General features: G+C 43.4%; 2 protein-coding genes across 2 annotated transcripts; one reads left to right on the top strand and one right to left on the bottom strand.

The window, feature by feature from the left end:
• Nucleotides 1-125: 125 nt before the first annotated feature.
• Nucleotides 126-2,241, top strand: O0I10_002428 (uncharacterized protein; the record flags this gene model as incomplete). Its single annotated transcript, XM_058482510.1, has 8 exons — nt 126-301; nt 364-447; nt 502-566; nt 626-864; nt 932-1,405; nt 1,472-1,766; nt 1,845-1,984; nt 2,050-2,241. 8 exons carry the CDS (start codon nt 126-128, stop codon nt 2,239-2,241), a joined length of 1,665 nt encoding a protein of 554 aa, XP_058346534.1.
• An 11,146-nt stretch (nt 2,242-13,387) lies between these two features.
• On the bottom strand, nt 13,388-14,704 carry O0I10_002427 (uncharacterized protein; the record flags this gene model as incomplete). The annotated part of the gene is made up of 1 exon (XM_058482509.1): nt 13,388-14,704. The coding sequence occupies one exon, from the start codon at nt 14,702-14,704 to the stop codon at nt 13,388-13,390; it is 1,317 nt and encodes a 438-aa protein (XP_058346533.1).
• Between the last annotated feature and the right edge of the window lie 1,865 nt (nt 14,705-16,569).

The raw sequence follows: 16,569 nt of genomic DNA, 5'->3' as shown, positions 1-16,569 counted from the left end.
CAATAAAGGCGTTTACCAACCACCTATTATGCCGATGAAACACATTTCCCAATGACTTGTTTGTTACATGACCACCACCATTTGGACCTTTCTTTTTCTTTTCTCTTTTCCCATTCACTCATCCTATGACTGGCGATTCAGGTGACGATAAGCAAACCCTTTTGCATAGCCAGGACGCCTATCATGGATCAATCAAAGAGAGGACACAATCCTATCGCAGCATTGATGTCAATTCGGGCGATACAAGCGAAGATGATGATACCGATACCAGCGGGGTTGGTCTCATATTGTTAACATTATGGTGAGAGGACACCTCGTTTGGCGCTGCTTTTGATGGGTTGCTTAAAAAACTTCCACTTTTAGTCTTGCCATTGGCTCTGGATTACCTTGCATAGACGTATCTATCTGCTTTACTATCATGACCCAAATCGGCACAGAATTTCAAAAGTGGGTATACTACACGTAATGATACAATGCAGGATGACATTGACTCTATTGTAGTGCTCATCTTTCAACGTGGATTCACAATTCCTATACACTCGCTTCCATGACTACCGTGCCTATAGGTAAGAAATGAATGCCATCATGCGAAAAATCTTTCCTTACCCCAATGTATATGATACAGCTGCCAAGCTAGCAGATATTTTCGGTCGCAAACCTATCCTAGTTGGTCTCACAACCTTATTCTTGCTTGGATCATATGGTTGTGGTGTTGCACAAACGTTGCCGCAAATCGTGGCTGCAAGAGCTGTTGCTGGTTTTGGATCGGGAGGTGCTATTCTTATGGCGAACGTGGTAATTCATGATCTCGTTCCTCTTGCCAAACGTAGCCGATATCAGTCGGTCCTGAACACAGTGCAATCGGTAAAGTATACTACTAGAAGCTTCTGAAACGCCCTGGGAGATATCAACTGATGTTTGTTTATGCTAGCTTGGAATTGCATTTGGATCGCCATTGGGTGGATTCATCACTGATACCTTTGGATGGCGATATTGTTTCAAGATCAACATCCTCCCCCTCCTATTCAATGTTTATGTTTATTGTTTTCGGCTCAACAACTATCGTGCAGCAAGCATGCGCAAAGACATCAGTGTATGGGATCAGCTACGCTCCATTGATTTCCTAGGTGTTGTGCTTTTATCGAGCGCCAACGTGTTGCTGGTGATTGCCTTTTTATTCGGTGGCAACACTCATCCATGGACACACCCATTTATTCTTGGTGTACTTGGTGGTGCTTTTATGGCATTCCTTCTCTTTGCTTTACATCAGGCATATGGCACTTCTCATCCCTTGGTGAAACATACATTGGCAACAAACCGCAACGTCCTAATCGGCTGTATTGGTATGTTCTTGACGTGTTTCAGCGATGGATCGTTGAATTACTCGCAACCTCAGTTTTTCATGGTATGTGCTAAAGATTGTGATGGAGCGGGTATACGTGATAACCAATGCATCATTGTTGTCCAATAGGGAGTGCTGGGCTTCACGACTTCAAAATCGGGGTTGTGGAATATGGTTGAGGCACTTTCCCTGCCACTAGGAAGTATGGCCGCGGGGCAGTACATTCGAAAAACGGGATACTTCAAGACATGCATGATTATGATGGGTGCAGTGTTTGCCATTAGTGCTGGATGCTCGACTCAATGGATGGTAGGCAAGTTACCATTTTTTATCGGCATCATGTTGTTTGTCGTACTCGGTATAGCCATTGGCTCCCTTGTAGTTACAGTAACCATGGCAACAGCTAGCGACATTCCTAAATCAGGTATGCAATCATTTATTGGGCGTGGGGTTAACAGGTGGTGAGAGAATGATAGGATGCCTAAATAATACCACCATATAGAGGTGTCATCGGCTATGCTCATGATGATCCTTTGTCGCTTTATCGGATATACTATGGGGCCTGCTTCGGTTGCTGCCATTGTGCAGGGTAATATCAAAGATTTGCTGCATAAAAGAATCACTGGTCCAGATGCAGACGAGGTAAATAGGAAAGCGCTCTGATGTCATTATTACTGGCTACTCAAACCTGCTTGATGTACATACAGCTTATTCAATTCATTCGAACGTCCATACGCAAGACCTATACCTTATCACCAGAGCTTCAAGCCATTGTAGCAGACGTGCTTGGCCAAACATTGCAAAGAGCTTTTTTCATGATGAGTATCACCATGACGCTCGCCACATGCATCTTTCTTCTTGCCAAGAACGTCAATCTCAAGACTGCAAACCACCAATGATCATTTATACAGCTCACTCAGTTTTATTGAATGAGAGAAGATGCTAGTAAAACTAGAACTACAAATAATCATCATACAATCTGCAAACATGCCACATAAATGAGAGCCATGCGTCCTTGCTGCATACCTTATCCAATCACCATTCCATCATGTTGATCCAAGCAACCATTCGATTGCCATGTGCAATAGCGTTTTAATCCCTCAAAACTCGTAAGTGATCTCGCATCCAACCAATCAACTTTACCTTTGGTATCCATGATTCCATCACAATGGTCCCACAGAATGGTTCAGAGTCTTCTTCCTTTCATTGTAGAATGCCCTGCATAGAAAGAAGCAGATGCCCAATCAGATCTATCCCATAATGGCGACATTTATCATTAGCATACATACACAATAAAGGCCCTTTTCCATTGTTTGTTTCAATGCACTTGCCTTTTCCATAGACATAAAGATCCTTTGCTGCTGGTTGTTAGAAATCGAAAACCATGGTGTAGTGTTGTTGAGCCGAAACAAAAACGCCAAACCAGCTAACGTCTTGAGACCAAACTTGCCCTCTATACAAGCTGACGCGTCAATGGAACCAAGTCGGCTGCAACATTGGACTCTGAATGTACCTGTTGACACCAGCGTAGAGCGGGAATAGCAACGAACAAGAGGAAGCAACAATATCGCCATGGCAACCACCAACCACCAACCACGCTCATTCCTCAGCACTTGGACATACTCACTCCCTGACAATGCATGTTCAGACCTACATTAACACCTCACAGCCAACAAGAGCACTTTTTTATAATACATTACCTTGATCGAGACGTCGTGAATGGAATAAGGAAAGGTGAGAGAAAAAGAAGAGAAGCGTTGTGTCAAGTCGTGGAGCTGCTGTCCCCCAAGTTTAAAACCCCCACTGCTATTACACTGAGGCCACTCATCAATTACCCTATATACACACCATCCACCCATCGTCATCATCACCCTCACGATAGACAATAGGTACACGTGAATAAAAGAAATGATCCTCACGTATAGCAAAAGGGTGTGTGCCATTTTACACTTTACATGATAATGATGATCCAACAACAGCCATTACCTTACTACCAGGTTAGCTCGAATCATGAAAGTTAAATGATGGGCATGCTGGGCTGGAGCAGAACAATCGTTCGTATGCATTGGATTGGGCAACAATGGAGAATGGGGAGGACTAGGTTATTAGCTGGCATTTTGAACTATCCTAAATAGTGTACAAGAATCATGCATCGCCTGTGCTGAATGACTCAAGTTACACAAACACGCCCTCTGCATCTTTTGCTCTATGATAGTCATACTACTTTACAATGAACAAAGAACTCTTCTCATATAGCATCACGCTTAAAGCATATGTAAAACATAAAGGTGCCTGTATCTCTAAACTTTACAATGAAACGTGGGGTCTTTAACAGAACCATGTTGCTCGGCGGGGTGAAAGCGATCTTGTGTCAAAGTATGAAGTCCATCGTGGCCAATCCCAGATTTCGCAATGTCGCTACCAGCCAAACTGGATCCAGGGGTCGACCTCTTCGACGACGACGACCAAAAAATATTTTTTGGGCTAGTTGCGACATTGAACGTGAAACTTTCACACAAGGTGCTGTTGGCCAAGCCGAGCCCATTGCTCTAATAAAAACCCCACGTTTCATTGTAAAGTTTGGAGATACAGGCACCTTTATGTTTGTAAGCGTGATGCTATATGAGAAGTGGTCTTTGTTTAATGTAAAGTAGCTAGACCCTGACAGAGCAAAAGATGCAAAGGGTCGTGTTGTGTAACACAGCTACGTTTGCATGAATGAAAGGGTCAATGTATAATTACTTTATGAATCATCTAGGAATAGGCATGTATTGCTAGCTAACAGCCACTTTTATCCAATCATCATTGTTGCGATATCCACTGCATGGGAACGATGCCCCTGCTCTAGACATTCATTTCCATGATTAAAGTAGGTTGATCCGAGCTGATTTGACTGAGCTGCGGTCAAAGAGAGATTACATCACTCTGGACATAGAGCACGCTCGATGTAGCTCAACCGATGTAATCTTGTGTGAGCGTAACTCAACCAAATCAGCTCGGATCAACCTACTTTAATCATGGAAATGAATGTCTAGAGCAGGAGCATCGTCCACCTACAATAGAATGCACAAAAGTCGGGAATGCACAAAAGTGGCTATTAGCTGCCAATGTATGACATAAAAGTGAGGGTTGCGTACCTGTCAGGGATTGTTCCTGAAGTCCTGACTTTTTAGCTGAGTTACCCAAAGAGGCCCTTCTGCATCTTTGGCTCTCCAGGGTCTAGCTACTTGACAATGAACAAAGACCACTTCTCATATAGCAACACGCTTACAAACATAAAGGTGCCTGTATCTCCGAACTTTACAATGAAACGTGGGGTTTTTATTAGAGCAATGGACTCGGCTTGGCCAACAGCACCTTGTGTGAAAGTTTCGCGTTCAATGTCGTAAACAGCCCAAAAAAATATTTTTTGGTCGTCGTCGTCGAAGAGGTCGACCCCTGGATCCAGTTTGGCTGGTGGCGACATTGCGAAATCTGGGATTGGCAAGCTTGATCGTGAAACTTTCACACAAGGTGCAGTTGGCCAAGCCGAGCCCATTGCTCTAATAAAAACCCCACGTTTCATTGTCAAGTTCGGAGATACAGGCACCTTTATGTTTGTAAGCGTGATGCTATATTAGAAGTGGTCTTTGTTTAATGTAAAGTGGCTAGACCTTGGAGAGCCAAAGATGCAGAAAGACCTCTTTGTGTAACTGAGCTAAAAAAAGTCAGGCCCCCAGGGACAATGCATGACAGGTACGCATACCTCATTTTCAGGTCATACATTGGCAGCCAACAGCCACTTTTTTCCGATCAGCATTGTTGCAAAATCCACATGATGGGAATGATGCGTCTGCTGCAGAGACATATTTCTATGATTCAAGTACATTGTACTATCACAGCTCATTCTTTCATTTAAAGATAACGAAGTAAGCTTAAAATGAGCATCACCATCACTCTGAATGTAGCACCTTTGCAATACAAGCGTTCTAGAACACCCTCCCACTATCTTTCGACGATCAGCTTTTGAACCAGGAAGCTTTAATGAATGTAGTAATAATGTTGCGACAAAACAACAAAAGCATCTCGATACGATGATGTATGTAAATGACCCAATCTTCCATCTCGGCCTTCAAGCTTCTATTCCCCCTTTCAATTCACCAACCAACCAAGTGATCCACATCTTGCACATATAAGCTGATAGTACGATACCCTTCTAAAGATCATGTTGAATCCAATTTTCATTCAATGAGACATCCGAAGAACAGTAGCACATGGTAGCGTGGATGTTTATCAAGCGAATATGATAAAGAAACAGCATTGTAAATTGAATAAGCTACGGGTGGATCATATAAAGGCAACAGGGATAACTGTGTGGTGCTATTCTTGGATGCTGTTGTCATAATCACACGATTGCAAACTAGCCGCTGCATTGATGGAATCGAGTACTCCAATAGCATCCATGGCTGTACAACCCTTTTTGGCAAAGATAAAAGCTCTTTCCTCAATCCACCACCATCCTCAGGCGTATCCACATCACACGATCCAACGTTCCTGATGACGACGCGCCAAGTAACCAAAGCGACATTTCAGGATTTCCCATCACTGCATTTGATTGCATTCATTCATCACCATAACCATTGCAAGTCCAACATGTTGGTTGAAAGAGCCAAGAGATCGCTGCTGCTCCGTCCGGCTGTTGATCAACCACATACATGCTCAGCTCAACCAGATGAAGATTGCTTGTATCGTGGTGTAGTCCTTGAGAGTTGATATGGTATCATGGAAACTGAACATCACGTCGCACCCTTCATTGAATGATAATCATTCTTAGTCACCATCTCTCAATCAATATCCCTATCCATCCTTTTTCATACCTTAATAATGGGTGAATCACAATACAAAGTATCGTGTAGTAGTGTGCTGCTGGACAATAGCGTGTGTAATGATGCTTGAAAAGATGATGAACGACGATCACAATATTCCTTGTAGTGTCAGAGGCACCATCATCCAAGATATTCAATCTACCATAAAGTCAATGTAAGATAGCAAGCACAGCATTTGCTTTTCTAGTCAACATACCCAGAGCAAAAGCGTAAAGACTTGTTGAGACCTCTTCTTGTATGACAACCATGGAACGAATACACACGGCCCCCTTTTGGGTTATAAACGAGAGAGAGCAGCAAACTACACGTAGACTTTAGTATCTCAACGTCCAACTTGAATAATAAAGAAATGCAGCGATTTGAACGTACGTGTTGTATTACTGGAAGCCTGAGTCATGGGTAGATTGCACGCGTGCTTGTTGTTGAATGTCTGTAACTGGAAAGTGTCGCCATGGACCACCTGTTCACCCAATTGACGCTGCACATTGAAAGGAGTGCCAGCTGTTAATGTGTTGTAGTTTGTAAATGGAGACAAGCTTACCTTGGTTTGTGAAGCCGGAGAGGGGAAGAAGGGGGCTCTTTGTCTTCCCTTTGGTGGCCACCCCGCTTGCTGTTGTTAATATGCACCTCAACAAAAGCCTAAACACTTGGGTCAATACCAACGACCATTACGCGAGATTCCCTTGTAATTAAGCTTTACATCATTTTTACTATGGCTGGGTTGGCGTCAATTAGGTCCGTGCACATCAATGCAACCATCATAGGACTCCTCTTACCAAACATAGCAGAACGTAATATGGAATGGATAGCTTTTACATGATAGGATGCTGTTTACGTATCTTCTCCAAGCCAATAATCATAGCGAAGTGTGTATGTAACCACCAAATACAATTCACTCGGCTCTTCCTCTTGCCTATAATGCTGTCGACACCATTAGCTAGAAGAAAGCAGCTCCATCATGGTTACAGGATGGGTGGTGCGGTTGTGTGGAGATTGAAAAAGAGGTGGAGGTGGAAGAAAAAAAGGCCGAACTCCGAAGCCTTTGGGCGAATGAAATCATCGGATTCCACGTGATGAAGGCAGTGGTTTGCCTTAAATCTGAAGAGAATGACACCCATTCACTTTTTTTCTCGAAAAAACCTACATTTATATGATTGTAGTAAAATTTACGATCAAAATGATATAAAAAACGTTGGAATCGGGCATAGCTTCATGTACAACGGTGGGGAAAAGTGTGAAAATGAAGAGACCCACAAGTTGACAATGGGGGTCCCTAAAACCATTATATAAGTAGATCGATTCCTAGGGTAAATGGACCTCGGATCTCTCGCCCTGCAGTGTTGGGGGCACTCAGGGGGAGAGAACCATTAAAAATCAAGCACCTGCTCGGGCCCCCAACCCGACCAGGTCCCTTGACGATGCGGAGATTGGTCCGCCCGCTAGAGGTGGGGATGGTGAGACAAACCTTCGCGCGGTCATCCCTGTGAGTACATGACAGAAGTCGTCGAAACCAATTGTCTCTTCCTTTTTTGGATTTTTTCCTTGGTCAGTTACACATAATCGCGGGTTCGATTCCCACTCCCTGCACATTTTCCACACTCTTTTTCTTTACTTTTGCTTCACTTTCGTTACTTTTTTGATTCCCACACCCCATTTCTTTTTCTTTTCTTAGCATTCACAACCTTTACAACGCTTACTTCATATCTATTATCTATAAACAACAATTATCGTCGTATTATAACTAGAAAAGTAATTGCAAAGAATAAAAGACAACCAGCAACAGAGTTTATTTGAAGCATTTTATGCTATTCTTTACTTTCAGCTTATCATCTGGGTTATTTCATTGTATCGGGAGTGCCTTTAATTTCATGCACCTCGTCAAGAGCAACCTCGTCTGTACACACCCAAGTATACGCACGTTACCTTTTATCTTTTCCACTCACCCTGATCCCAACCATGTTCTCATTGGCGGAAACGATCTTGCTAATGAGTGAGTTAGCTTCAACAACAGCATCAGCAACACACGAGGTTCATGATGTAAAAGCTGCTTGACCCATACAAAAGTTCAATTGTGAGATAGTAAGAGGAAAGGCTCGAGCATGATGTGGACGACAATAACGGATGCTGGTGGTGGTGGTGGTGGTTACGTTGTTTTCTTTGATAGTGTCGATGATTAAGAGAATGGGGCGGGAAATGATGGATGAATCACAGCGCGACGTCCATTGTAGAGTCTTGTTGGGTTGAAACAGTGCCATGGTGGTTCATCGCATATGATTATCCATTCCAACAGCCGGCTCCGTACGCTCCTTGCATTCCAAACGACTTTTAAAATGGGCTTCAAGTGATCAATGCATCTCTCGGGACAAGTTGGTTATTCCAGCCTCGGGCCTATTCGTGGAAGCCGCTGTATATCATCACCACCATGTGGGCTGTAGTGTACTATGCCACCTACTCCAACTTTGCATATGCATTTAAGGAAATAGCTACATCAAAATGAATATGAGTATATGGTTCATTCAGCATAGGATGAGGTTTTACCTTAATAACAAGCCAAATTACAATGACAATGAAAGGAGGATAACAATGAAACGCTAAAGATCATTACGGATATCAGTATATGGATCGTTCATCGAATAAGCCCATCCATAAACATGATACTTACATCAATTTGGCCTTTGAAGGTGCAAGGAAATAAAGGTGGATGTATTGGGGGTAATAGGAAGAGTGACAATGCCTTTCGTCTGATGGTAGGCGTGGGTATTCCGGTGATCACAAAGAGTTAAAGCATGCTTGTTGGGAATGGTGATAAGCTGATAGATTAATGGGGGTCGCTCACAAAGAGCCTTGGTGTGATTGATTATCCATGCATAATACAATCCGTGTGCATATGAGATGAACAAGGCGTTCATCACCAAACAATGACAACAATCCGCTTTTCCACAACTCACTATCTTCGTAAATACAAGCGTTGAACCAACCGCTGAAAATCGTTGCTACCTATCGTCTACATAGCATATGAACGAGAGGAGGCTCAACCAATGCAATGCGATGAAAGGGACAAAAGCCTCTCGACGATGATGTAAATGATCCAATCTCACTTTCCAACCTTCAAATTTCTATTCCCCCTTTCAATCCAGAAACCAGCCAAGTGATCCACATCTTGCACATATGAGCTGATAGCACGATACACTTCTAAAGATGATGTTGAATCCAAAGTTCATTCAATGAAAAAGCTGAAGCATAGTACATGGTAATGTGGATGCTTATCAGGTAAATAATACGATAAAGGAGCAGGATTCAATAAGAAACGGATGAATCATATAGAGGGAACAGGGATAATTGTGTCATTGTATTCTTCGTTGCCGCCATCATAATCATCCTTCATCCATGATTGCAAAATAGCTGCTGCATGCATCGAATCGAGTACTCCAATGTCCCCCATGGCTGTACGACACCTTCGTCAAAGATGTAAGCCCTTTGTCATATCCATCAATCCATCATCATCCTCAGCCATATCCACGCGCCACGATGCATCGATCCTGCTGACAACGCGACAAAAACCAAAAGAGACATTCCATCTTCCCCAATCACTGCACTTGGTTGCAGTGATTCCACCCGTAACCATGGCAAGTCCAGTAATGCTGCTGATACGCTTCCTTTTCCATCCGAGTGTTGGTCTACCTCTTTCTTGATCATTTCGTATCGCAGCTCAACCAGGTGAAGATTGTTTGTATCGTGGTGTACTTGATAGCTGATACGGCATCATCCATTGGGGTTCGTATGCGTCAAAGCAAGTTGATGCACGTAAATAAGCTACTTCTATACAATGACCATCTGCTGTTCACGTGAAAAGGCTGCATGGCAGGATGCTGCAAGTAGCTGGAGATAATGGAGTGAAGGCGTTGCTAATAGCAGCTGCTGTTACGTTTGGTTGTGGCAGAGGAGTGTGCAAGAGCGTGTGTTGTAGTAGAGTGACAAGGTTGTGGACGCTGTTTGAGACAATGGAGCGAATAGCAACTGCTGGAATGAACGATGTTACGCTTGATCGTGGAAGAGGAATGTACAAGAGATGTCGTGTCAAGAAACGCGAGTGTTGTAGTGGGGTGTGCACGCCATGGACTTGTCATTCAGTCAAAGACAATCGGATCAAGAGAGTTGTAGGATCGACATGGTGGGCTGAAGCAGGACAATCGTTCGCAAGTTGTAGTTGTATACTTGAATTGGTCAACAGAAGAGAATGGGAGGAAGAGGCAAGAGGCTGAGAGTGGAAAGTGGAAGGAGTGGAAAGTAAATCGGTCGGGCACCTCTTGTATGAATGCATGAACATTGTACATCAATCCTTGATATTGAGATTACCCCGCTCGAACCTGAAACTTTCACACAAGGTGCACTGGGACATGCTGATCGACATCATTCTCATAAATGCTCTACGCTTTATTATGAAGATGTACCATCATGTTTTATCTATACTATAATACGCGTGATGGCGCTGTTGCTGCTAATTGCTGATTGTGCCGCGAACACTATATATAGGCAAGGTGCTCTCGGCATGAAATAGTACGTGGTGGTTACACAGATGCCGTTGACAGGTTGCTGCATAAATACTCTTTATTGTATCAGGAAAGGCATAGATCTATTACAAGACTGATAACGGAACCACTTTATCATTGTATCATCTAGGCTATAATCCGCAAGCAACAAGAAGAGGGGAATAAGCTAGCTAAGTCCAAGTGGATAATAAACAATGCCTCCAGCTACTTCCTCGTGGTCACAATCACTATCTGAGGCACCAATAGAAAAGAATGGGCTCCTGCATGCGTCCTTCTAATGCCAAGGGGATATGAGGAATCAGCCAAGTAATGATCATCTTGCCCGGAAAGAGGTATCATGCGTGTGTCGCTGTTGCCTCTATGAATAAAGGAAAGCAAATATGCAGGTGGAACCAGATAACCAGATCACCGTCGATGCCATCACCTTCACACCATCCAGGGGCTTGTAGCTGTTCTCATTCATCCTCTCCCACAAAGAACAAATGATCCCCCATCATCCCAATCCTCAAAGAGTAACCCACCAACATACATCACGAGAAGAACGCGCTGTTGTGAACCGACGTCAAATCGCCAAAAAGTACAGGTTGGGAGTCGAACCCAAAGAGATGATAATGGCCCAAAATTTCCCTGCCTGACCAAAAACCTGTTCGATTCATTATTAGCAAAGGTATGCAATAAACGCCACTTCATTGTCTTTGTTCACTGCACTTGCCTTTTCATATGCATAGAGACCTTTGTTGTTGGGTTGCTGATACCGAAACAATGGTGTAGTGCAGTTGAGCCGAAACAAAAACGCCAAACCAGTCAACGTCTTTGGAGATCAGTCTTGGCGTCTACACAAACTACCATGTCAAAAGAACAAGTTCTGCTGCTGCATTGGGCTATGAATGTACCTGTTGCATAAAGCGTGTTGGGGCGGCATAGCAACGAACAAGAAGAGCAACGATATTGCCATGGCTACCATCACCTACTACACCCCCTGCCTATGAGTACTCAGGACTATATGGAAACCTCGCAACCATTGAGAGCATTACCTTGATCGGAATGTCATGAATGGGAGAAAGAGAAGAGAAGCACTTGTGTCAAAGTCGTCGAGCTGCTGGTCCCCGAATTAAATCTCCCAGTGAGCATCTCCAATTGGGATAGGGCTTCTTTTTTGCGCTGCACACACCGACTTGGCTCACCTCCACCCATCAGAGCGTTTTCTTCGATCACGCAAACCCCACCATAGGAGGTACCAAATGCAGATAAATCCATCATCTATGTCATTAACATGCCCATAATTATAGCAGAAGGATTCGTTTTACTATGTATTCATTGACTTCAATGCACCACGATATCATTTATCCTATTTCAACATCGTCGTAGAATTGACACTTCTTTATCATTTCCAAGCATCAGCTATGCACAATAAATCCAACGATGCCTTTCATTTCATACCAATATTGATACATCACGTAGTAGATGAAATGCTGATCTTGCGATGCGATGGATCTTACACATGATCGTGTGTTTTGCCATGAGGGGAGTGGTTTTTACCATCAACCATCAAACATATCGATTCAAGAGGATTGAATCCACAAAGAAGTATTCGTCAGTAATGGAATGCCACCATGATAGAATACATGATCGTAGGTAGTCGATGACGAGACGTGCGAGCTTAGGAATGATGGCATACCTGCGTGCTGGTTTTGAGCATGAAGCGTTGCACACGTAAGCGTTAGCATGCAGCAACCAAGATTCAAATTCAAACCTGAAAACCATTCTGGTACATAATGTATTAGAAACAATACATCTTCCATGATTGGGGATGTCATCCGAATTCATTATCTGCACCCTTTTCTATGGCCCTTAGGGCAGTAAAGATTTGTCGCGTGTCAGTCCCAATTTGTTAAAAGCAGGGTGATAGAATAATAGGAGGCATTCAGTAACAGCAGCAGATGGGGAAATCCAAAAGGCTAAATTGTTCTAATGCGATCAATTTGTACTACGTCGGGTCATAGTATGGCGATCGATGGATTTGATTTTAAGGGAGAGGGAATGCAAATTTGGCATCATGAACAAATTTGGATGGCATGTGTCGTTTATGTATTGTTTTCATTGTCTGAAATCCACTCCTCTTTTTCCACCTGACGACTGCCTGACAACCATGTGTGAAGATTTCCCACTCTGAATCCTCCCTTCTCCTCCTACTCAACACGATGCATTTTTCTCATCCCTTACTAATGCAATGTACTCTTAATTCGAACCGCTTGTTCGATCCAAAGGTATGATACGGTTTACTGCATATATTGTCGTCGGGATATCATATTAAAAAGTGAAGGGGGCTGTTGCCGGTTTGGAGAAACCTTCAATAAAAGTCATGTATGATGATGTTGTGCATAGCACATATGTAAGCAAATGACCGATTATACATGTATGAAACAAAAGATGGTGCATAGCGGGAATGTAGGCGTCATGAAAAAGAGCAAAAGGGAGAAAACATGCATAGTATGTGAAGTCGTGATGATTGTATGTGTAGAGGTATGGAGGATAATAAAGGAGAAGCATAGTAATAACCTTGTCAGGCGCTGTATGAGCAAATGCATATGATACGAGTAGAATGTTTTGAAACATGCCGGTATGATAGATTATTGCTGGTGTTGAGTAGACCATTGTTCCCTAAGTTGTCGTGTCCAAGAGAGGACTAAGCTGAGGCGTGCATCCAGTGGCACGATACAAAGAAGGCTGTATCGCTCCGTGGCACTGACAGGTAACACAATCGCTGTCCACCATAGTTGGTCTTCAACAGGTGCATGGCGTGGAGGCAAATGACCATGGATACGCTCCATTGTGTCAAACCAAAGCGTGCCCCATTCGATAGCTGGTGGTGGATGATGTGCAATCTCGCTCAAAAAGCGACGAATCTCATCTACACGTTCGTCATCCCTCATGATGTTGCTGTCGTTAGGTATCGATGAGCAATAGGCTGTCAGCATTGATATGTCGTATGACATCCCTGTTGTTGCCGCTGCAGCATCGGAGGCTGTAAATCGTTCACATCCCACTACATCAAGTACCATGCCATGGTCGAGTGAATGCGATGCATGTGGAGTTTCAATCGATACAATTTCAACAATGGTTCCATAGTGTGCCATTGATGGCCTACCACGATGAACGGTTGCGAGGTATAGTTTGCCTTGTTGTCGATCACCAAAAACAGCTTCACGGAACATGCGTATATGTGCTGGGGCATAGATTGGTAGCCTTGCATGTTGCCTTGGTAATATCACCAAGCCAGTGACAAATACAGGCATCGGTTGCTGTGATACGGCTATGAGGAGCGAAGATGATGATGATGATGATGATGATGGTGCTGATGAAACGCCGCTATTGTTTAGCATTTGCTGCAAAATACGATTAACGGCTGCTTGATTCAAGAAATGATTGAAGCGGGGCAAAGGATTGTGACATTTAATGCAGGGCTCACCCTGTATTGCAAGCTTCAACAAACACACTTTGCAAAAGACATGCCCACAATGCGTGGTGATAGGATCCGAGAACATGTTGCTGCATTTAGGACATTCAAGGAGGTGGTCATGTCGATCATCCCCATCATCCATATTCTTTTCTATGCGTCGCTTCTTAACCATCGGCCATCGTTGTTGCATTCTTGATACATCATAGTAGGCTTCGGCTGAGATTAATGCATCGATCACAGTGTCAACATGGATCTCCCGATCACGCCCAAATAGATGTGCGCGCTGTTGACAGGCCGTTACCGGACAAATAAAAGTGCGCTGTTCTTGGGTGGACATCGTACCACCAGCAATTCCAGTTGATAGTTGGGAGGGCAAACAATGTTTACACACTGTATAACCGCACGATAGCGTTACTGGATTCTTGAGTCGGCTGCTGCATACAGGGCACCCAAAGAGAGAATCAACAGGGTGGTGGTGCGGATTCATATCTGATAATGACAATGAATGGTGATCGAGAGGAGAAAGAAGAAAAGAAAAAGAGATCCAAGATAACAAAAAGGGACATGATGGTAAGCAAAAGAAAAGGTAATATCAACGTACCTAGTTTAACGCTCAAATCAAGCGATCAGGCAGCATCCAGGAAATCGGGCAAGACCCTATGTTCTCCCCGATCTCCAGGTTATGTAGCCTGCCGCGATTCCCCGATATGGTTGATTTTTTCATGCTGTATAATTCATATCGTAGATTTGTATACAGCTAAATCTCTAATGAATGTACTACCCCTTTTATGGTACAAAGCTAAAACGTTACATTGAGGAAGGGAAGGTATCATCATCACGGTACAAGATAGGCATAGGTTATTGTTACTAAGTGTAAACAGTGATCCACGTTAACTTTTACGCATGTTCATAGACTGCCCTCAAGGACACTATTAGGAGTTGATATACATACGCAGTATAATTGTGCCGCCTGAATCCTTGACATTATCATCAAAGACTAAATGGGTGATTCCCGCTATAATAATGGCTGCTTAATAATAAGCCTTACTGCAGCTTCTCGGTGATCTTTCGGTTTGTTCTCCCCGCCGCTATATAAGAACGACCTGCACGAGCACGGTGAATATGATGAAATTGGCACACAGCGATGCACACAAGAAAATAAGGGCCACGAATACAGTAAAAATGCATATTCATTTCCCTTAAAACGTGAGAACGTCCTTCAGGAGAGCAGCCCAACCAGCGGGTTTAAGGATCGAGATATTACCCCTCTCCCTTTGAATGGTGACAAATATGATCGAACAGCCGAATAAACTCGATATCCACGTATAGCATCATTCTTTGTTCTTTGTGAGAGTATAATATCACCATACATCCATGTACATAAGAATGGATGTTGTCATGCATTGTTGATTGTCCAATCCTCCTCCTCTCTTTCCTTGCCTCTATCGTACTACCCCTTTGATTATTGCCTGCAACACCAAAACGTCCAGGATTTGGTGCACATGGCATTTCTTGCAACCCTGTGGTTTGTATTTCACCTTTGTGGCCATCCATATGCTTTCATTGTTATCTTGTTTTCATTGTCGTGGTCGACAGGCACACGTGTCCTCGAACTTTAATTGGCGAAGCCTAAATAGGCGACATTTAAGGTCATCATCAACTAGATGCTCACGAAGATGTGACTCAACGAATGAACCCATTATCCAATTTTGATGCAATCAACAAATGCCATCCATCAATGAAGTGTTTATTGTACTACGCTATCTGATAATGCTACCATATCCCACTTGTACTATCCAAGAGCACATCAATCGCACAAACCACTACCTGATCACCGTGTTGGATCTCCAGAGCCCATCTTCTTGCTTGCTTGTTGTACTTGTTTTCCTTTTTCTTCATGTGCTTCTCTGTTACATAGTCCAAGGGAGCTATTCTTGAGGAAATGTACTTGCTGATGAATTGGCCCAAAAGATAACGAGATCTTGATGCGGATCGAACAACAATGTCATGGATCGTCTGCAGCAGCTGATGGCGATACTAAAACGGCAAAAGCATGTTGTATCCTATCTCTTTTTACATGGTTCGCACCTCACCTTCTGCCATGATCGTTATGTTGATTTGGTGGGTTACTGCTAGTCGTTCATATCACCTTCAAACCCACGTCCTCTTCATAAACCGCTGGTAGTTGAAGAATAAAGATCGGCGTTGACACATTGTATTATTCACCATGATAAAATGGTTGCTGTTCACTCGACATCCTTGTTGGCGTGCAAAGCGAGTGTTGTTGAACGCGATGATAATAGTAAAAGGCGTTGCGTTGCGGATGGTGTTCCTCATTGTCGGCTTTGGATC

The sequence above is a fragment of the Lichtheimia ornata genome (assembly GCF_029851405.1).
Source record: "Lichtheimia ornata isolate CBS 291.66 chromosome Unknown scaffold00007, whole genome shotgun sequence".
NCBI classification, from domain to species: Eukaryota; Fungi; Mucoromycota; class Mucoromycetes; order Mucorales; family Lichtheimiaceae; genus Lichtheimia; species Lichtheimia ornata.
This window is presented reverse-complemented; position numbering and strand designations above follow the sequence as displayed.